General features: G+C 43.6%; 1 protein-coding gene across 7 annotated transcripts in view; it reads right to left on the bottom strand.

Annotated features, from left to right (window-relative positions):
* Positions 1–5,301: 5,301 nt before the first annotated feature.
* The window catches only part of zswim8 (zinc finger, SWIM-type containing 8), a 33,956-nt gene continuing 16,475 nt past the window's right edge, over positions 5,302–22,782 (bottom strand). Inside the window, exons 11-27 of one of the 7 annotated variants that reach the window (XM_034142153.1) lie at positions 22,581–22,712; positions 21,682–21,861; positions 20,475–20,658; positions 19,921–20,019; positions 19,688–19,812; positions 17,378–17,684; positions 17,067–17,231; positions 16,676–16,898; positions 16,330–16,377; positions 14,086–14,375; positions 13,549–13,772; positions 12,646–13,143; positions 10,257–10,431; positions 9,986–10,150; positions 9,778–9,897; positions 7,325–7,503; positions 5,302–5,811 (exon numbers count right to left, since the gene is read on the bottom strand). In XM_034142153.1, coding sequence (XP_033998044.1) covers positions 5,608–5,811; positions 7,325–7,503; positions 9,778–9,897; positions 9,986–10,150; positions 10,257–10,431; positions 12,646–13,143; positions 13,549–13,772; positions 14,086–14,375; positions 16,330–16,377; positions 16,676–16,898; positions 17,067–17,231; positions 17,378–17,684; positions 19,688–19,812; positions 19,921–20,019; positions 20,475–20,658; positions 21,682–21,861; positions 22,581–22,712 — 3,318 coding nt within the window. In that variant the 3' untranslated portion in view covers positions 5,302–5,607. Of the gene's footprint in view, positions 5,812–7,324; positions 7,504–9,777; positions 9,898–9,985; positions 10,151–10,256; positions 10,432–12,645; positions 13,144–13,548; positions 13,773–14,085; positions 14,376–16,329; positions 16,378–16,675; positions 16,899–17,066; positions 17,232–17,377; positions 17,685–19,687; positions 19,813–19,920; positions 20,029–20,474; positions 20,659–21,681; positions 21,862–22,580; positions 22,713–22,782 lie in introns of all 7 variants that reach the window. The other 6 variants (XM_034142154.1, XM_034142152.1, XM_034142155.1 and 3 more) reach the window with 6 other exon arrangements.

A 22,782-nucleotide genomic window follows, 5' to 3' on the forward strand; every position in this document is an offset into this window, starting at 1 on the left:
GCATGGAAAAAACCCTCAACTTCACTGATGTGTAGGTGATCTAGTATTTAGTATTGTTTAATGGAATGTATATCAGTGTATTAAAGTCAATACTTCATTTATTTAAACCAATATCTTTCTTGATTCTTTGTACAGTATGAAAAAAGAGTATTTGTACCTGTGCTGAAGTTCACTGCTGTGAGGAGTCCAGTTCTGTCTCTCACTCTCTGGTCCATCCTGTCTGCATCACCTGGACACTTTAAACAAACAGATATATATGTAAAGAACCATGTGTACAAACAATATAACTTATTATCTTCTGTTGAACATGTTGGATTGTGTATTGTCCGAGTCAGGGTCCTTTTTATTTTACTGTAACTTTGGAAGTTGTGTTACCAATGCTTACTGTTTATTTGATACCAATTTGGTAATGCAATTAATAAAAACAACAAGGTTTGGGTTCGTTCTTCAGATGACTGACGTTAACGTGTAAGCTCAATAATGAACTCCAGCTCAACCAACCATATTGTAATATCTAAGTAATCATCTTGAAATATGACATTAATAATTGTAATATACACACATCTTATTGTGAGGTTGATTTCACATACACTACTTCGACGTTAGCTTGTCTACATACTTGAGCATAGCCAATTTAAATTAACCTTAGGATGCATAAAGTTCCTACCTACATAATAAAATATCTCTCTAAGTTACAATGATGACCTTATTTTATCAACCTCAAACAGAAGCCTTTTGTTCTACAGTATTATCCCACTTAACGCTTAACACTTGTCTATTTCGTTTTAACCTTTATATATACAGTCTATGGTTTTAAGTTAACTTGGAGGCTAAGATTAGCATCGTTAGCACCGATGTAGCTACCACTCGCTTACACGGTAACCCAAGCCTTAACATTCATTACGTAGCTGATTGAAATCATAAACACATAAATAAAGTACTCGAATTTCACTTACCGCAAAACGGCATTCATGCACCGTCTGTTTTAACCGCAGAGCGAGTCACAATAGTCCCATATATAAGCATGAAGAACAAACAAACACGGCCGGGGTCAAGTTGTGTTCCCTGGATGAACTGAGCAGGCAGAGTCCCTGTAGCTTCACGGAGACGGAGCAGCTAGCAGAGAGACAAGAAGCTAACAGCAGCAGTCACTTGACAGAGCTGTCACTCAATGTGACCACGCCCTAATTTATGCAAAAACTTTAAGACCTAATATAAATAAAAGGGTCATGTTAGAAAACAATTCACTCACAGATTCATAATCATGAAGGTGGAATCTAACTATATACATAATAATATTTATTGCAGCCAGGGCTAGAAACGTTTTTTTTCTGCTGTGAAAATGGGCATTTTAACATTGGGGTCTATGGAAATTGCTCCTTTCTGCAGTCATCGCCTATCGGCCAATATATGAACTGCAGTTTGTGGCACTTCCGTATTGGCGTCCCGGCTCTTCCCCAGAGTTTGCCGCTTGGTGTGGACCTACCTGGCAGTAAACCCGTTAATCAAGTAAAAGTAGAAAAGTATTAGTATCAAAATATACTTAAAGTAGCGACAGTAAAAGTAGTCAATATTGAACCACGGAAACTGTATTCAGTAGAAGCTTCTGAATGCGGCGCTTCGCGTCCTTCGAGTAAATCGCCAGAAGCACCGACACATCCTCATCACTCCACCGCTCCGATGATTTATTTAGTGTTGCCATAATAACTGCTTTCACAAAAGTAATCCACTCGTTGATGCGCTGTGCTGAGCTTAATGCGAGCAAATACAATGGCGGCCTTCAAAAACAATTCTAGAGATTCACGGGCGTGGTTTGCATTCCGCACAGCCAATCAGACGTATGAACTATTTTCTCCCACGACAGTCCCTGCTCTCTAGCAGGGACTGAAAAGCGGGTCAGATGAACCATTTGAACTACTTTAGTTCCTGGGGCTTTTTGGTGTGAACGCAAATATATCGTAGTTCTGATTAACTATTGTGGGAAAAGTACTCCGGTGTGAACGCGCCTATTGTGCAGATTGGTCCATTTCAGAATAATATATATGATACGTTTTATAAGGATTGATCATGAAAGTGTTCTCAAAGCTGGTAAAGGAGCAGCTAATTTAAATGACTTTGTATACTGCAGGGTAGCTTGTGAATTTACTCCAGATGGAACTAAAGTCTGATTTAACACTTGATTATATTTCACATCATTCATCCACATCTGTGAAGTAACTAAAGCTATTAAATACATGTAGTGGAGTAGAAGTACACCGGCATTTACTTCTGAATTGTATTGGAGTACAAGGTAGCATACATTTGAAATACTCAAGTAAAGTACAAGCATTTTAATATTCTGTTTGAGTACAGTACTTGAGTAAATGTACTTAGTCACTTCCCACCGCTGAGTGCCCCTTGTAAAGAGATAGGGAGTAACTGTTGGATCATGATCATCTGCTGACAGGCTGATCTCTGATCCTCTCATTTCATTGCGCTAATCATTCTTGGTTCTAATCACCAAGCTGACAGGAGAAAACTGAATGATCGAGAGGCTTTAAAAGAAAACAACTTCATGTTGTGCCATATGTATGCCACAATTGACATGTATCTTTAGTCCTGCTGGCCTGTGCAATGTTATCAATATAAACACATGACAGCTGTATTCTGCTGAACTCACATGTCTGTCATGGGAAGCATTTGCAGTGGATTTGCTTGAGGCTTAGACTGCTGTGGTTCTTTACTTTAATGAACTGTATGCACAGAAAGTCAAAGAGTTCATTTGGTAAGTAGCTAACTGTGTCTGTAGAGCCCACCATACTGAGGCGTGTGCAGACCTGGCTGTCCCTCCCTGGGCATGGACACTGATGTAGAGCACACAATCCAACTGCCTCCTACAAGCACAATACATTCTGGGTGTGTATTAAAGCAGGAACATGGCATCCATGACCTGCATCAATCCAAATTTGCTTCAGACAATTTCAGACCAATTTATGGTGGGAGGATGTGGCTCAGTGGGTACTGGTAGTGTGCTGGACTTCAAATCAGGGGGTAGCAAGTTTGAGTCCCACTGCAGTCAGCATGTCGTTGTGTCCCTGAGACACTTCACCCCAAATTGCTCCTGTGGGGATTGTCCACAGTACTGAATGTATGTAAATGGCTTTGGATAAAAGCGTCTAACTAATGTAATGTAATGGTGCCTGATCCTGGCTCTAGCACCCATCAGGCCCTGCAGTGGGACCCATGGGAGAGCTGTTGTCAAAGTGGGATTAGTATGTTTTACAGAGACAGGATCTGTGATGGGCTGTGGTTATTATTCTACAGTGGCTTTGTGCAAGCATCAGGTGAGTGGAAAAAACACACCTGTAAACCGATACTCTGATTTGTAAAATATAACTGGATGTTCAGAAATAACCCACATATTGCACACAGAAGGTACATCTACTTAGTTGTGCACGAGCATTTGTGAAAAAAGTAATTGCAGGAACAATCAGCAGGACACACCTGACCCAACATGACCCTATGGCTGGTGCTTTACTGAAAACATCATGGATAGAAAGGTAGATCACTAAATAAGTGACCTACATGGCTGCTGGGGGACAGGAGGACAGTGAGGTCCAGACTGACGAGGACCCTCCTGTGGCAGCTGCTGGTTCTACAGGCAGCCTGAGGACCACAATGACCTTTGTACCTCTGTAGGAAAATCAACGAGAACTCCAACTGAATCCGACACATCAGTCACAGCACGTCAGTGTTTTGAATTATCTTTATTACGTAAACTCTACACTTTTAGTATTGCTTTTTTATCTTTTTTTTTTAATGAATTATTTTCACTCTAAATTAGAACCTTTTTGCAATCAGCACATATAGAACTTTTCAATCAAGCTACACTTTTTGAGGAATACAAAAATATCACAGTACATTTTCTACTAAATCACCTTCACCTGTGAGGTCCAGAGCCAATCAGAGAGCGGCTTCAGATGCACAGCAGCTGCCTGGACAGAGATGCAGCACCATGTCTGTGAGCTCATCATGAAGAAAGGGGTACGGATCTGTGGGCGAGCACTCACACTCTCTTGCATTGCACATCAACCATGGCTGTGTCTCATTGCAGGGGCCACTGTCTCTGCAGGAGGGCCCGTGAGCTGATCTGTCCCCTGTGTGAGAAGTTTTACCTGTGCTGAATACATTTTGTAGAAGGCCATAAAATGAGACACAGCCACTGTTGTGTGCGACAGCCCCAGGTGCTTCATCTGGAAACATACAATCCAAATACCAAGATCTGTACTCTCTAATAAAACCAGAACATTGTCGTTGAAGACACACAGCAGAAATAGGACACTTGTTCCAGTTGCAGTGCTAAGCTCAATCCTGTTTGAGAGAAGGTTTACTGATGTATCTGTACGGGAACCTTGGACACGAGGACAAACTGTTAAGACTAACTAATGTAATGGAGCAGTGAAAAGCTGCTCCCCATAAAGCTTCAATGCAAAGCACCTGAGATATGTTGCACTTGAACTGCTCAGTGGATGCTGGGAAGAAGGGCTGGGTACAGACCTTCAATACTTTGAGTTCTCACTGATGTATGTTCCAATAGGATGAACAACTGAAGGCATCCAATGCGTGTTTACTTCTCATGTTAATAATATTTTTGATCAATTGTTTAATCCTAAAGGTTTACTTTTGTTGCAGTTGTTGTGTTAAGTCAGTGAATTTAACAAATGTGGCTTAATCTGTTAAATGTCAAGAAATTCTTATGAGAAATCAGATTTATATTCAGCAAAAAGGTATTGTAAAAGTAAAATGAGTCATTAGCCTTAAGGAGATTAAAAGTGATACCCAGCCCTCCTGACAAGAGACATGCCGGATGTTGTGGGCCCTGCTTGGCCCCCAGATGTGAGGCAGCCTCTGGTTTAGGTCTGGAGCTGGTTCTCGTCACTCCTCAGACAGGCTGAAATTTAAATTGAAATCTGTCATTCTCTTCCTGTTCCTCTCTGAATACATGTCATATTCTATATAAAGTATCAAAAAGATTAAACAAAATACTGAAAAATCCTCACCCAAACTCACAATATAATTTCTCATATTAAACTTTTTCTTGCAAATCCTTCTTTTCGCCCACACTGCAGAGATTCAGATCCATAGTGAGGAGCTGTATGTGTTGAGGCCTCAGCACCAACCACTGTGGACAGGAATGTTGCAGCATAAAAATGAGCCTCACTCAGGGGATTCATTCAAAACAAAACTACAGGACACTCCAAAGAGAGGAGGGTGAGAGGCCTCCGTCAATGTCTTCAGTTAAGGGGAAATGGAAGAGTCGAGTAAGATGAAGAAAGGAAGGAGTACACTTTAATTCCACAGTTACACAAACATGAACCATGATGAAACGGGGGTGAGGAGTCAGTCAGGAGCAGAGGAGAGCAGGAGGGTGAGCCGACTCCTCCTCTGAGCTCCGAACACACATAAAAAAGGAAGTGTCTGAGGGTGGGGGCGCGGGAGCTGATTGTACTGCCTGTGTGCAGAGTCAGTCTGAGTCCACGTCCAGAGAGAAGGAACCACAGAGCGGGGAGCGCGCTTAGTGCAGTGGCAGTAGCTGTGCTGGAGGCTGAGGGGGCCCAGGACCCTCTCTCAGGGGGAGAAGGTGGCCATCTCCAGGGAGATGCGTTGCCACAGCTCCTTGGTCTGCTTGCCTCTCTTCAGGTTCTGCAGCACATCGTTGAACTGCATCATGCCCACAGGTGTCAGGCAGAACGCACTACGAGCGCTGCGGATGATGTTCACAAAGTCATCGTAGTCTGCAGGCGTCAGGTGGATGAGCCGGTGGTGGATGTACTGCAGAGAGAGGCAGGGACAGGTTCTCATTCGTTCTAATGAGAGCATACATGTATAAAGAGAACTGGATACAGCATTGGAGGCGGGACCCAGCCCTGACCAGCATCTCGTCACAGCCGTAAGAGCTGTAAGAACTAATGTGAGCTGACTTCTTAAATCCACATATTATCTACAATCAGTGCTACAAACTTTAAATTATTACATGTATGCAACATTTACTTTTTCATGTCTTTTATACGTTAATGTGTCCCCTCTGTGTAGAGACTCAGAACGTTTGAGGGAAAAAGATTCTCTCTCTTTTTTTCCTGATCCACCTATATTAAAACCTGTCTGAAAATGAGCTGATCAGATTTTGGCCACTTTTTAAATGTTTTTCTGGGTTGTGCAACCATCAGCCACTCACCAACCAACGTAAGCATCATTGTGCGCACAGAGGGGGCGCGGGGAATGGCAGCTCATTAGCATTTAAAGCTACAAACACAGAATCAGCCCTTTTGAAACAGGGCTGAAACAGAGGGGTTTATGGGATGCTGCAGTTTGGTATTTCAGCCAAACGCTTCAGAGACATGTTCTGTATATATCTGAGACCTGTAATATACTGTTGGAAAAGAGCATAATAGAGGACCTTGAAGTTAATACTCCAGTTGAATATGAGTTACAGGGAGGATCCCTCAGTCACTGCTAATAGATCTAGGGCTGTCCTAACAGTTTTTGTTTTTAGGGCTGACCATGTCAACGCGTTAACTTTGCGATTTCTCTGGAAACCTTAATGCATTAACGCAGTGAAAAGGCAAAGAAAGTGAAAGCACTTTCACACGCTACATGCAATGCACTGACTAGAGACCACTGGACATCAGAAGCATCACTACACGCTGTAACAGAGGCGCAATACTGAAGCATGTGCTAGACGCCTTCTGCTCGCAATATGATGGCTCTGCAACAAGTACCAAGAGCACAGGTGTAGCTCACATTATACAGAGGGGAATCACAGCGGCCCTCTGTGACAGCAGTGTTGTCCATGCTTAAGCATTGTGTCGGGAAATTGTGGGATTCATGCCAATAATTCAGCTATATTAAAGTAAAAAACCCTCTGATTTAAATCACCAGGTAGTTTTGCATGTCTTTATTACAACACCCCACATGTATTTGTTTATGTTCCCCTAAATTAGAAGTTAATACTAGTACTTTAAACTTGTGATTATTCATTATTACTCACAGAATATTATTGTGATAAACACAATTCATTTTTTTTTTTAAATTGACACCATTCATCATTTTATTTTTAATTCAAAGCCTCTATTGAGGCATTTTCAATTTAAGTTTGAATGTCAGAATTTTGAAGGCAGAAATTAAATCTTCAAAATGATTAATCAGATTAGATGAGTTTGTTGTTTTCTTACATTACATCAACCTTCTAGACTACATCTTTTGAAGTGAGATGCTGAAACAGAATATTTGGTTAGGATAAAAACATTTAGTGTATTGTTTTTTCAATGTTTGCTGATGCGTGTACCTGCAGGTAGGCCTGTTGGCAGCGCTGCACCAGCTGGTGGAAGGCGGGTGTTCGGAGGTGTGCGTGGATGTGGGCGGGGTTGAGTCTCTGCAGAGCCTCCATGATGATCTCCTGCAGGACGAACGGACTGAGGACTCCTTTTGCTGCTCCCACACAGAACTGGTACACATAGTTGACTCCTGACAAGACGACAGGAAGACAGAAGACAGACAGAGAAGCATTAAAGTGATACTGTTTGAACAATGAGTGTTTATGGGCGCAGCACTGAGTCCCGTCTACAGTGGTGTGTACAAGGGCATCTGCTTTTTTAAACATTGGTTTATTGTGACTGGTAGGCATTACAGCTCTTCTTAAGTTCATACTGTAGCAGTTTGTAGTTTGTCTGCGGGGCAGACGGAGATGTTCCAGTAGTCTTACTTGTGTGTGCTACCGAGCGGACAACTAACACAAAACATTCCCCATCAACCTGTCCCTCCCTTAGTGTCCAATAATGCAGTGATTTTCAACCACTGTGCAGCAGCATTGTTGAGCGTCTGTGCCTGCAGTGTCAGGGCAGTATTCAATAACACTCCTATGCCAGTGGGTGGCAGTAGGTAGCGCAGTTATTACCTTGTCAATTTAAGACAGTAGAGTTAAAGGACACCTATCATGCTATATTTGAACAATATATTGTAGGGCCATACCTATATAAAGTATATAAATATAGTTTTTTTTTTCAAAATACCAAACAGATCCTGCATTTTAGCCATGCCTCATTTCGCTCCATTTTGCTCTTTCCAGCCCTGTTTTTGCAGGGGGCTGATTCTGTGAGCTGCAGCTGACCACGCCCCCCTGCAGGAGAGGGGAGCGTGCTCTGATCAGCTGCTGGGCTGTCAGAAGAGGGGGGGATCTCCGTCCTCCGTGTTTTATTATATTATTATAGGCCTATAGAGTCGTTATTCATTTGTTTTAAAGCTCAATAAATAACAAAGAAGACCTTTGACCGGCACTTTTCTAATTTTGTCCGGAAGATTTAAACTTTAACGGACATCTTGACCGGCGAAAAGAAACCTAACTGAAACTCTGCCGCACGGTCCCCTCGTTCCTTGGAAGAGGCGGAGAGGTGGGTGTTTGTCATCTGCTGGTGGACTAACCGGAGAGAATTACAGTGCTTGCCTCGACGGGGAGGGATTGCATTGAATTAAAGCAGCGGGAGCAAACGCTTGCCTCGGGGAGGGAGAAAAAAAAAGCCACAGCGGAGAATAAACAGAAGGGCAATCATGGCAACCATGCGCTGGAAGTCTTCTTCGCCGCTTTTGTGTCAGACTACAGCGCCACTTACAGGCCTGGCATATGTACTACAGCGTCTTCAGCGCTTTCGAGCGGCAATGGCCGGCCGTGGCCCAACCCCACATTCCCCTGATAGGTGGAGAGTTGGCCCAATAGCCGTAGCGTAGCGTCCTGACGTCGGACAGTGTTCAAATCTGGATCAGTTTTTATCAGATCCGTTGCAGCCCCTTTTTTAGAGATTTGGGTATGGAGGAAAATAGAGGGTTGTGTTTTCTGACACTTGGTGAGTTCCCTGGAACACCGGGGACACATATTCATGTAGAAAAGACGTACATGCATGATAGGTCCCCTTTAAAAAAAAATTATCTTTCAAGCTATGAGATGTTTTCCTACGTTTGTCATGAAATATTATGTCTCAGGAATGTAGGGTTTGGGAATTATGGCAGGTTTAAAAGAAAATATGAAGGCAAAATTAAATCTGTCCTCCACTCTAGCTGTGACATCACGCACTCTAAAATCTGAAGAAGGCCTCTTTACCAAGGTCTGAACAATGTTTAATATCTCTAAAAGTAAGAATCAGATTTAAAAGTTGTGTTACACAAATAATGTCAGAAAGATGTGTAACATTTTAAAGTGAAAAGTTTCTGAGTGAAAGTATGAAGGAGCAGTTAGCAGTTGAAGAAGGATTAGTTAGCAGTTGAAGTTGCATGAAGATTGTTGAAGTCTGAAGAGTTCTCCATTGACTTCCATGTTAAAAATGGGATGTATCTCTGGAATTATGAAAGTTATGAATGATAAAAGTAATAGCCATCGATTCCCGACCGAGCTGAACGTTTTGATGTTTGAACGGAGTTTCTGCGATGTTCAATGTGGGAGAAGAAGCAGCGCAAAATAACCCGGCGGAATAATAAAGAATTTCGTGCGTAGCATAACAGATAGTGGGAATGCTGTGTCAGCATTCCCACTAAACAAACTGAGAAACAGGTAACTGTTATGAGAAAAAACACAAAGGTGTCAGAGCTTTCAGAGCGTGCTACTTACAAGCTGAGAGAGTTGTTGTTAAATTGTCATCATATCGGTGTCATAATGTGTCATTTTCTAAGTTTTGTGGTTGTTGGTGTGCCGCGGGACTTTTTTTATGTAACAGGTTGAAAAACACTGCTATAATGCATGTGCAGGCTCACCTAGCCTGGCAGCCAGTCCCAGCAGCCATTTGACGTCCTCAGTGTAAGGCGGGCTCCTGGAGAAGTTGTTGGGGTGGTCATTGTGAGCCCTCCTGCCCAGCATCTCCAGCGCCAGCATGCCTTCACACAAAAGAACAGTGGGGATCACATGTGTGCAGTCAACCTGTTGGACTACTGGCAGTTTGGTTAGATCAATACGAGTCCTCACCAACTCTGTAGGCAGAGTGCAGGTAGTGCAGGCCCTGTTGGCTGATTGGCTGGCTGTGCTGCTCGTCCTCTACTGGGAAAGCAGTGCCCATCATTGATCCGGGCTGGGAGGACAGGGATGTCCCCTGGATGGCCTGGATGGTGGGGCCCGCGTGGACGCTGCCCACTGTGAAACATGACAGGGACCCCGATTGTTACAAATTAACACATGTATCAAGAGGCTTTACCTCCATGCAGTGAGGTAAACAGAAACCCAGATGGAACACACTGACCTGCTACAGTTGTGAGGGGCAGCCCGCTCTCAGGGTGGTACGGGTGGATGGCGATCTGAGTCATGGACGGTACCGGGACCCCGGGGAAGGTCACAGCCGTGGCTGCCATAGGGGGCTGGGGGCCAGTGGCCACTGAGAACGGGTACTGGGCTCCGATAAAGGCTGGGTGGATTCCCTAAGGGGGTACACACACACAAACGCATATTTATACTGTATAGGTACATGTGAACACCTGCACTCATACCACTTCCAAGAAAAATCCAAGAAATGTGAGAATTTTAAAAACAGCAACAGATGTAAAGTGTCTGTTCCAGAATAGAATGCACACAAGCTTTATGGACCATCTTCTATTGTTATGAAATTGTTTGAGTTTTGAATATCAATTCACCTGCCGCTCATTTTCCATAAAAGGTCAGAAATCAGTTTGAATCAGAAGGTACAGACCTCTCAGACATTCCACTGACCAATCAATGCTAACAGCTAACATACACAATAGATGAGGCTTTTTGCTTGAAAATGACTTCATGATGACTGTTAATGATCTCAGCAGCCATTAGCACAACTCTCTTTCTCCACCTCAACTAAGCAGAGGTGGGAAGCAGTGGAGTACAAATACTTTGTTACTGTAGGCCTACTTAAGTACATTTTTCTGGTATCAGTACTTTACTCCACTACTTATTTTTCTGAGGACTTTTTACTTTTACTTCTTACATGTTGAACACAAATACCTGTACTTTCTACTTCTTACATGTTGAACACAAATACCTGTACTTTCTACTTCTTACATGTTGAACACAAATACCTATACTTTCTACTTCTTACATGTTGAACACAAATACCTGTACTTTCTACTTCTTACATGTTGAACACAAATACCTGTACTTTCTACTTCTTACATTTTGAACACAAATACCTGTACTTTCTACTTCTTACATTTTGAACACAAATACCTGTACTTTCTACTTCTTACATTTTGAACACAAATACCTGTACTTTCTACTTCTTACATGTTGAACACAAATACCTGTACTTTCTACATTTTCCAAACAGGCTGGTTCCTTTAGTTTGAATGTGTGTTTGGTGGCGTGATCATTATTATTTAGAGTCATTGCGTGCCTATTGATTTGAACACGATCCGTGTATCCATCATTTCCTGGTCTTCTCTAAAGAAGAGGGACCAATGAAAACGTTGTCATGTTGCCGTTGTTCAGCATGGAAACATTCATTAGCTAACAATGACATTATTGTTCTATTAATATAAAGGGAGGTCAGGTACTCTTTAAAACAGCTGCTAGTTATGGGTACTTTCTACTTAAAGGTCTCCCATTATGCTATTTTTAGGCATATATGATGGGTTTCAGATATATAAAAATATATAAAAACATGTCTATGATGTGTTTTGCTCAAAATACCAAACAGATCATGCATTTTAGAAATCCCTCATATCCCTCTGTTTCAGCGCTGTTAGAGAACTACAGATTTTGGGTCCTTAGTTTGAAAAAAAAAAAAAAGAGGAGGGGGAGCTAATGCCTGCTCAGAATTACCCAGCAGCTACAGTTAAATGCCGTGATGAAACGCCATCATGTTCCAAACCACATCAAGGATTATTTCTGAAACAGTATGGAGCTCAAAGGCTTTCTCTCATGCGGGTTTACCACAAGGTGAGTTCCTTTTTATATTTCCTGCTTTTTTACACACACTCTCTCCAGTACAGCGTTAGCTCTGAGTGTTAGCAATGCTTGCTAATGTAAACAAAGACCATATTACGTCCAAAACAGTCTGGCATTGTTTCTGATAGCAACTTTCTGATAGAGCTGTGGGCCCGCACGCAAATCTGGATCAGCTCCGTTGTCAACTTCCCCCGTTTTTAGAGATGTGGGTAATGAGGAAAAGAGAGAGGGTTGTGTTTTCTGACACTTTGTGAGTGTCCTGACACACCGGGGACACATATTCATGTATAAAAGACATCAAAAAGTGCATTTTGCATGATAGGTCCCCTTTAAGTACATTTCAAAGCCCATACTTCTTTACTTTTACTTAAGTCAAGAAGTTTAGTCAGTACTTCTACTTTTACCAGAGTATTTTTAAACACGAGTATCTGTACTTCTACTTGAGTAAAGGATGTGTGTACTTTTGCCATCTCTGCATACAAGTATTGAAGATCTTTGGAATATTTGTTTTATTTTATTTTTCTAATTTCTATAGTTTTAAAAGTTAATATAAATTGCCAATGTGGAAATGTGCTAAAACAGAAACAAGTAGTTGATTAAAAAAAAACGAGCTGATCAGCCAAAAACTAACAAATCAATCAATTGTAAGTATATAAAAAGAAAACAGTGAGCAGATTAATGCTTTAAATATTTTCATTTAACGTGTGAGCTGTTTTGACCTGTGGATATGCAGCCCCGGCGATAGGGAAGACGGTGGGCCGGGGGACGTGCTGCAGAGGGTGTCCCAGGTACTGGGGGGTGCAGACGGTGGGGAGATGGGCCTGAATGGTGGTGTAGGGGTGGAGCCCCTGGCTGTGGGGGTGAGCCATGGCCTGCCCCGGCATGACGTGGGACTGATAGATGGTGGAGCCCACAGAGATGACGGGGACCACGACTGCTGCAGTGACGGAGGCGGTGACTGTTGCCACGCCAGCAGACTCCATGCCTGCTCCGGTGTCAATCACCACACAGCTGGACTCCTGGGGCCTCCTGCCCGAGCCCCCGTTGGCCCCGCAGCGCCCTGACGTCTCCCGATGCTGGCCTGAGCCCCCACCCACTGACTGCTCATACAGCCAGTACCACTGGTGGGCCACCTCAAACAGGACCTCAGGGTACACCCCCCCACCCTTGGCTGCTTCCTCCACTGCCATGCAAGCCTTCTCCAGCATCACATTGTCCTGGAGAAAGAAGGGGAGCCATAATAAGAGCCAAGCTAAATACCTTTTTAGACTTCAGGTGATTTAAGGGAAACAAGCATCCATCTATGGAAACACTACCCAGCTGTCAGTTAGAATCTGTTGTTTCATTTTATTACATTTTGAAATTAGAAGATGCACATACTGTGTTGCTGGATTAACTCAAGATGATCATCAGACCAACCATCTCCATGTTCTTCACAGAAGTCATTCAATTGTGTTGCTCGACACTTCCTTTGTTGGCTTTTCTAAACTGTATATTATTCTGCTACCGCTATTAAAACTGCAATACCCGGATTCATTTCCCAAAACACCTGGCATCCTGCTACACTATGAAGGCTCATAAATATATATCTATATATATGTATAAGCAGAGCCTTGGTGTACCTGCTCTTTGCACTGCACCAGGGCTCTCTGGATCTCATTAGGGTTGAGAGCGTGAGCGTGAGGCAGGCAGCTCAGGGCCAGCTCTGCTGCCGCCCGCACCATGTTGGGGTCCCTGGCCCGCGACGCACGGTCGGCAAGTGATGCTACCTCTGGGGGGGTTAGGTGTCCGTCCCAACACTCCACCAAAATGTTGAGGGCTGCGCTGCCGATCTCCATTGCCTGGCCTGAGAGAAGAGGAGAGGTTACAGTGTGCTGGCAGCGAAGGAAGGAAGGAAGGAAGGGAGGTAGAAAGTAAGGGAGATGGTAAGGTAGGAAGTAAGGAAGGTAGGAAGTCAGAAAGTAAGGAAGGTAGGAAGTAAGGAAGGTAGGAAGTGAAGGAAGGAAGGAAGGAAGGAAGGAAGGAAGGAAGGAAGGAAGGAAGGAAGGAAGGAAGGAAGGAAGGAAGGAAGGAAGGAAGGAAACTTGTGAATTGATTTAACTTGTGAATACATGAAATACAATGAAAGTGTGTCTCTTCATGTTTTCTGTCACACACACCAGTAATCCAGGACACATGGGAGGAGTAGGTTCTGGACAGCCAGTTTGGTGAAACAAAGTTGTGGAGGCCAAGAGCATACAGGCCAATCTCAAAGGCACACAGGTGCAGGTTTCTGTGGGGCCCCTGGTGGCCCCCGCTGGCTGACGGCTGGGTGAAAATGGAGGTGGAGGAGTTTCCTCCAGCTTTGATCAGCACTGTCTTGGCCAGTTCAAAATAAAAATGTGCTGCTGCCTCTGACGGCTGGTTGGGCACGTGGGGGGCGTGACATTCTGGACGCCGCCCTTTGTACCTGAACACAGGGAAATATACACATGTGAATTAGATTAATCTCAGTCGCTCAGAATAAACACACACACATCTAGTGAAAATCTGATTTGTTTTCAGGAAACCTGCCCAACAAAGCAGGCAAGCCTGCCCTACTCCATCTTAGCTTCACCTCGCCTCTCAACTCCATCTCTACTGTCCTCTCAGTCGTCATGCGGACTGTAGGCTCTCTGTGTTGTTTCTTATGTTATCTGTTATTTTGCTCTTGCTTTGAATGTCTGATAAATAACTGGAAATAAACTTTAACAACAAACTGAAAGCATATCGCAGCAGACAACATTATGAACGGTGTTAAAACTATTTGATATCACTTGGCAGATTTCCTACAGTACATGCAAACCGAGGTCATAAGAGAGTTCATTGCTCATTATCACTTCGATAATAATGTGTATATTTTATGCGTGTGTCCAAAAGGCTTTCATTGTGAACTGATCTCTGCTTGATATCTGAGGTGTGTCTTCTAAAGCTGTGAACATGTCATTTCTCCTCCTGATAGCATTAGCTCTCAATTAGCATTCTGCCACAGATTACTCAGATTATCAGTTTGGTCATTTAGCTGAAGCCAGACTTTAAGCAGTGACCATCACTTTTATTGTGGTGGATTTAAGCTGCAGCCACACGAGGACGATAACGGTCGTATCCGCTACAGTTCTCTATCAGATAGACGGTTCGGCCACACGAGGCCGAGAGGGAAACGCAGATAACGATAACGGGTCCCAAGGTGGGTAGATCTGCGGACGAAACGCTCTGGGGGGCCAAACGGCTCCGTGTGTACGCCCTATAATGATCATTTCCTGATAACGATGACGCAATAGCCCCAGTGTTTCGAGCCAGGTCCCGGTATCTCACAGGACAGTGCACCCAGCAGGAGCTTCCAGCTAGATTTGATCGATATGGACATAAACGTGAGTGAAGTCTAATCGGACAGGAGAGGAGACACGCAGCTCTGCATGATAACCTGCAGCTCCGCCCGCTGTGATGGAGCGATGAGCGGAACAAAACACACACTTCAAGTTAGATCATCACCCTTAGCTATTTTAATTACCTCTCAAACTACCTAAACTAGTTATAAATATGTTTATGTTTACTGTCGGGTCACTCATTACTGGATCAGCCAGCTGCATGAGACCACGGATACTGACGGGCTGTCAGGAGAGGGGGAGGAAAAGAGAGGCTCTGTCCTCCGTGTATTATTCTTATATTATTATATAGAGTCGTTATTCATTTGTTTTAAAGCTCAATAAATAACAAAGAAGACCTTTGACCGGCACTTTTCTAATTTTGTCCGGAAGATTTAAACTTTAACATACATGTTGACCGGCGAAACCCCACGTCTGCTGCTAAATCCAGCGCGGAGAATAAACAGAAGCATGGCAACCAACCACGCATGCGCGAGAAGTCTTCTTCGCTGCTTTTGGTGTATTTTGTGGCCGAAGTACAGCTCCACTTACAGGCCCTGCATATGTACTACAGCGTCTCCAGCGGGTCGAGCTGTCTCGTGTGGACGGACACGTTTCTGGTGCCTATTGCGTGTGGACGGAAGACTTTTTTGATAACGATTTCGGTTCGTTTCCGTTATCGTCCTCGTGTGGCTGCAGCCTTAGAGTTGTACTTTAAGGGTTACGTTATGACTGCAGAGTTATGTGTGGCCGAAATGTAATTACACATAGGGGCTACGGCAGCTATAGATGTACCACCTGGACACCACAAGAGCTGTGACTGCTCAGCTCAGACAGTTTCAGATGCTGGAGGAGATAGTTGAGAGTGAAGAAAACATTATGGAAGTTAAAGAAGGCTCAGTATAGTTTCTGTTTCATTAACACATATCTAGCAAATACATGTTCACCGCAAGCCTGCGAGGCCGGCTCTCTATCACAGTGAATGAAAGAAGTAATGAGACAAGGAGAAATAGAAGTTACCTGGATGTGACTCCAGTTCTATAAGTAGGTTCATAGCCCACCATCGCTCTGTATCACAAAGTCAATGAAAGAATGTAAACACAGTTACTGTGGGGAATAGGATTTAAAACAGGATATGGCCTGATACAAGTCATCAGTCTATTGTTGTAGTGTGGACATCAAATGGTCAAATGAGGAGAATAGTTGTCTACAGCGGACTGTTGTTGACCCCTGGTGTAAAGTACAAACTTTTGCCTCCGTAATAAACACCTGCTGCTGTCAGTCACAGCAGACTATGATCTGTTGATGGGACTTCAGGTAACTCAGCTATTGTGTGAGTTAATTCATGAGAAAGAAGTGTGTTTACCTGCTGGTGTCCGTGCTCTTGGCCCTGGCCCCGCCCCCTGCCCTCCGAGAGCCGCTGGAGGAGGAGGAGCCCAGTGAATCAGATGATGAGCTGCTGATGCTGTCACTGTCCTGGCCCCGCCCCCAAGATGTTGCTGCCCAGCCGCCCCGGAGCGGCCGGCGGCTGAGGGTGGGGGAGCTGTCTGAGGTGGTCTCTGGAGCACTGCTGTCGATACTCGCCATGCCTGTCCAAAGAACAGCTCTGTTACTGGAGCCATTTCACATAGAGCACAAATACGACTAGAACTAACTTTCACTTTTTCATTTGGCGGACTACCATGTTATTTAGGTGCACCCATTAAGTTACACCTGTATCATGTAATGCAATTCAACAGCTCTGACAAATTACACACACACAAACACACTACCCGTGTGTTTCTTCTTCTGGCGCACAGGCGAGCCCCAGCAGCGCTGGCTATATCCGCAGCGGGCCCCCAGAGCCAGCCGGCTGGGCACCGTGGCCTCCGCCTTAATAGGCGCCGTCTCATTCTGGTGCTCAGCTGATGAAGCAGGCCCATCTGACAGGGTGAGGAAAGAGAACGATGTTACCACAGCGTCATCACCACTGCTAAACCAACATTGAAATCAGAGTCAAAGTGGAATAAGCATTTGATTTTACAGTTTTAGAGCCCCCACAGTGTTCTATGAGAGGAGGGGTTCTCACCATGCTCCCGGGGCTCAGCAGTGCTCTCTCCGGCTGTGTTGTTCTGCACTGGGTTCAGATCGGCCTGCTGCGCCACTTCCCCAGATCCCGTGGCAGCAGAAGAGGAGGCTGCCACAGTGGCAGCAGAGGAAGAGGAGGGTCCATGTTTGGAGACGCCCCCTGCTGCCCCGCTCACCGCACTGTGGCTGGCAGCAGAGTGTTTGGAAGGGCTGCGCTGGCTGCCAGCTGCTGGCTTGCTGGAGTAGAATGAGCTCAGAGTCTGGGGCTTATGGGTCTGACTCTCCCTGTCCAACAACTTATCCAGTATCTGAGGATGGGGGGAGAGAAAGACACATCGTAAACTCCCATAGCTTTATTTCTTAGTAATTGTGTTAAAGGTCCCATGTCATGGCCATTTCTACTGATCATAATTCCATTGTTGAGGTCTACTAAAATAGATTTATATTGTGTTCCAAAATCGCATTGGTTTCTCATACAGCATCTCTGTATAGTACGTGTATTCACTCTCTGTCCTAAACGGCTTGTTGGAGCTCCTGCCCCCCCCTCCCTGTGAGCCCAGTGGCCGTCTGCGAGACAGCGAGACACAGCGAAACCCAGCCCGAACACACAGCCTGGCTGGGAGTTTGTGTGTGTGCTCACACACCGACTCACAGCCTCGCCGCGTCCCGCCGTCTCAGGGAGGAGAAATCGGTGGAACTGCAGCTGAGAAAAGATTGAGTGTGTGTGTGTGTGAGGAAGTCCGCGGATTGGTCAATTTGGACCAATCCACGGACTTAACGTAACGGCTCTGCGGACGTAACGTAACGGCTACACGGATTGGTCCATTTGGGTATGGGCACGTCACTGTACCCAGGAAGAAAAAGAGAAATGTCCAACGAGGCGTTCTGGGGCAGCATAGACAGGTCTTTTCTGTGTTAGAGTTTTACTCGCTACAGGGTGTACTTTGAGTGTTTGTGACTTTGCACACCGTTTACATGCAGAAAAACCTTCATAACACACAAGGAGACGGGTAATAACCGGAAAAGCATAACATGGGACCTTTAAGAAGGACTGCCCCCAAATAGTCAACCAATCGTGAGTAAAGTACACTTAGGCAAACAATTTTTCATGAGTGTATTATCGGCAGGAAAGAAAGCTCCATCTTGGCGCTGCTTATGCTTTGAGGCTTCAACCTCAGAACCCCTTAAACTTCAATCTGAGCTGTTCCTCTTTATTAACCTGTTAAGCCCTGAGCCTGTTTTTCAGGTCTCAGGCTCGAAAATGACATTCCCAGAACAAATGACCATATCTTCCCTTCTAAAAGGGTAAAATTAATAATATTTGTTCTCAAAGTAATGATAAACCTGTGAGTTGGATGTAGAAAAGTCAGAATCAATATAGATGTTTTTTATTTTAAAGAAAATTCAGATTTTACATAGTAAAAAAACTGTAAATTATAGTGTCCGTCCAAAGATTATTTTTTACTTATAGTGAAAACTACCCTTGGATAATGGGTTAGTAGACTAAAAGCTTTAGGAATCCAAAGTACAACATATAATAAGTACCCTGTATCAAGATTGATGCCAAATATGTGACATTTGATCTTTTTAGAGAGGTTTAGCCAAAACCACTCCACCTCTGAGGTGATTTGGGTGGAAATGTTTTTTTTCTTCATATCTCTGGCCCCCCTTTGTCGATTTTGATGGTTGACACCTCTTTCTGACCGTTAGAGCCAATAGAGTGGCGAAGTCACGCCCATCTACTTCCGGTCCATGGGACCTTATATCGGAAAAATTATGTATTGAAGTCAATGGAGAGAGAAAATGTATCTTTCGATCCCTTTGAATTGTGCCATGAATTACACATATGATGTTTGTCAATCTTAAAAAATAATTTCCATGTCAAAAAAGTCACAGTTTGTCGTAAAACTGTTGAAATATAAGACTATGAAAATACGTCCGGCGCTGTGCCTCACGTTGTGTAAAATGTAATTTATATCAAAATCTTTAATAGGTAGCACAATGTACTGAATAACGTCCCTCTAGTTCTTGAACTGAAAACATTTTAAACTGTAACGGACATGTTGACCGGCAAATAATTATTCTAACGGGAACTCTGACATGTACATACGTTTGTGTTAACACATTTCCTTATGGGGGACTATTTGTATATCATATATGTGAAAGTAGTAAAAACTGGAACCCTATTTCAAAAGCCAGTTGAATTCTTTACCCTGGCTTACTGTTATCTGTTACCATGTCAAACCTAACACTTAAAAAAAACAATCTAAATTCAAACGGTTAGATGGTAATGAGGAGATTCGATGACTACCTTCTTGAGCTTGCTCTGGTCGTCCTTGTAGGTGATCATTAGAGCCAAAGCCAGGTCACCTTTTACCCGCCGAGTTCCTTCACACAGCAGAGGATGCTCCGCCTCACTCACTGTGGTCTTCATACCTTTAGACACAGAGGAGAGATCAGAGCAGGAAGTGAGGGGTGGGGGGGGTTTACAGTGGACTGTGTGGACAAATGTACAAATAGACAGAAGTGAAGGAACACATTTACCAAGTGCAGCGACAGCAGCCTCGAAGCCAAGCTCTTCATCTCCAGGCATCTCGTTGTTACGGTTACGGCTTGGTGGACGGGAACCCGTTGGGGACACAACTGCACAAACAATATGGAGAAAAGTGAAAGGGATGTTAATTCTTGAAGTTCCCATTGAAAAAACTATACCATACAATAATACTTAATTGCAGGAAGTAACCTAACAAGTAGTATTGCAGGACTGTAGAACACTCAGAATCCCAGGTGTGAAAAACAGAAGAAGATTTTTCGACTCGCCCCGAAAGACCTAAGGCGCCAGATTTGCTGATATATTCCATGTGGTCTTTCCATGAAAGCAGATGGCAATACACCCAAGTAAAAACATCTTCCTTTTGTCAGGGAAAGAAAATATAAAACATGATATTTACATCATGCAACTTCCTCACTTTGATCTTGCCACTGGACAATGAAACATTGGCTTTTTCAATTGGTTGAAAACAGTCTTGACAGCATATACTACTTACCCAAGTAGAGTTCAACATTTTCAATCTTGATGAGAAACAGTTGGTGCTTACCTGGGGAACACAGCACATCGAAGATGAAGCTGGCCAGCATGAGCGGCAGCACCGGCCTGTAGTCACAGAAGTTTCCGTCTCGTAGCTGCTCGCCCCTCTCTCTGATGGCCGACATCTCCACCAGGCCCAGAGGAATCTTCTTCAACAGAGACACCACCTCTGACTCCTGGTAGGCTAGCTTCACCTGGTCAACACACAGGTATCAACCACACCATATAAGTAAGACATACATGGAGTTAATACAGGAGAAAGGAAGCCATCCCAAAATGATAAATCTCACTTTATTTACATTTAAAACATTTGGGAGTCATGCTCAAGTCAAAAATACATACCAGAAGACAGAGGAAAAAGATATATAAAATCTTCTTATCCATACTATATATGCCGATGTTTAGAGAGATTGTCCGGCCACTGAGACCTCCAAATGGGGTTTAAAACGGGGCCTTTTGTCCCTACAATCTGTACGTGCCACTACAGTATATCTTTTCTTTCATGTTGACTGAGCTTTTCAGACCATTTGGCCCAGTGGCAGCTCTTCAGTATTCTGACAGATAACTCTTCATTCTACCAGCCTGAGTCATTCATTTCAGAAGAAGTTCAGGTACAGATGGCCATTTAAAAAGTTGCACCTGACAATTGATGACGACCTGGTATTACCCTGAAAAGTATGTATTACTATTGAGTCAGAACAAATGCATCAGCGTAAAGCAATACTTACTAATTAAAAGGTGGCATTAAATTAGGGCCAAAACGATGATTCAATATATCAATGAGCCAATCGTAAAAGTATTGGTATTGATTATTTTGACAATCTATTGTTTTTCTGCTTCTCCAAGCTGAATCAGTGAGAGAAACATTATCTAGTTCCATCTTGTCAAATGTTCAATGTGTTGTGTTATTTAAAACACCTCATGAATAAGTCAACAGGACTCATGATTAAGGTCAATCAAAGTCTCTATGACATTACGGTAAAACCCCTCTCAACAAACAACCAGTCCCCCTGCAGTAACCAGCAGGCCCTAAATGCTAGTGGATAAACAGCATTTACACAGGATTGGCCTTTATTGAATATACTTAGATAATAATGCATTAAAACCTTAATCTTTTAAAGCGTAATTATTTGATAACATATACAAATAACAATAAAAGTTATTCTACAATCATTGAATAAATAGTTTGAGTGTTTATGTATGCGAGAGTGACAGACCTCCAGAGCTTTGGTGGAGGCCGGGGGTCTCTGCAGCTCCAGAGAGAACATGCCCGTGCAGAAGGCCAGGTTGTGGAGCTCCAGCCGCTCACTGAGGACGGTGAGGAGGAAGGCGGCCTTGGACAGCGTGTTGGTGGCTACCTGCGTCTGGCGGCTGGTCGACACCTTGCTCTTCTTACCCTGAATCCAACAACCAGGCAAATAATGAGGACATGGAATTACATTTGATGTCTGACATGCCTGTACAATGTAGAAAATATGCTAAATGACAGACTCTGGGAGCTTATCCCAACTAGTTTACCCTCGCATGTCTGTGGTCTGCAGAGGTCTTCAAGTGTGTCTTTGTCTGTCTTTAAAAGCACTTAGAGCAACACTGGTTAAGCAAACATCACACGTCAGATTGAATACGCTGAATTGCTGTGGACTTCGACAAAAAGTTAACTTTCATCTGAAAAGCAGTGTGGGATGTTTTTGGGTTGTAATGTTTCGGAATAATACGTGAACTCTCAATTCCATATGTATTAATGATATGTAATGAACATTTTTATATTTGTATTGTCTGGAACCCCGTTCTTACGCTTCCTATAGCTTATTGGGGTGTCCCATTTCACATGTTTCCATTATGTCTCATGATTGTACCTGTATTTTTATTTAACTTGTGAATAAATGATGATGATGATGATATGCAGATTCAAATATGAATTTCTTTGTTTTAATGAACATTTCATATGTTTTGCTCTTGTGCACAGTATAAAACGATGCTAATTTAAAGCAGATACAAATCTTGTGCCTTTCCTTTATAAAGAAAGGCTCAATATCCCCACTACTATTTAAGATACAGACTGATGAGATTGGAAGATTGAGACTGTAGACAGAAGCCGGAGACAGACTGGATCTACCTTAGTCTGTGGCTGCTCCACCTTCAGGTCCGGAGGGTTGGCTAACAGGTCTCTGGCCAGCTCCACGGCCAGTCTGCACGCCTCATTACTGTAGCCGTGAGCATAGAGGGCCTCAGCACACGCAAACAGCACCTACACACACAAGAACAGTGTTATTGTCCAGTGGTATTCAGTCAGGTTTAAAGACAATGTAGTTACAGGA

The sequence above is a fragment of the Trematomus bernacchii genome, unplaced genomic scaffold (genome assembly GCF_902827165.1).
Source record: "Trematomus bernacchii unplaced genomic scaffold, fTreBer1.1, whole genome shotgun sequence".
Taxonomy (NCBI): domain Eukaryota; kingdom Metazoa; phylum Chordata; class Actinopteri; order Perciformes; family Nototheniidae; genus Trematomus; species Trematomus bernacchii.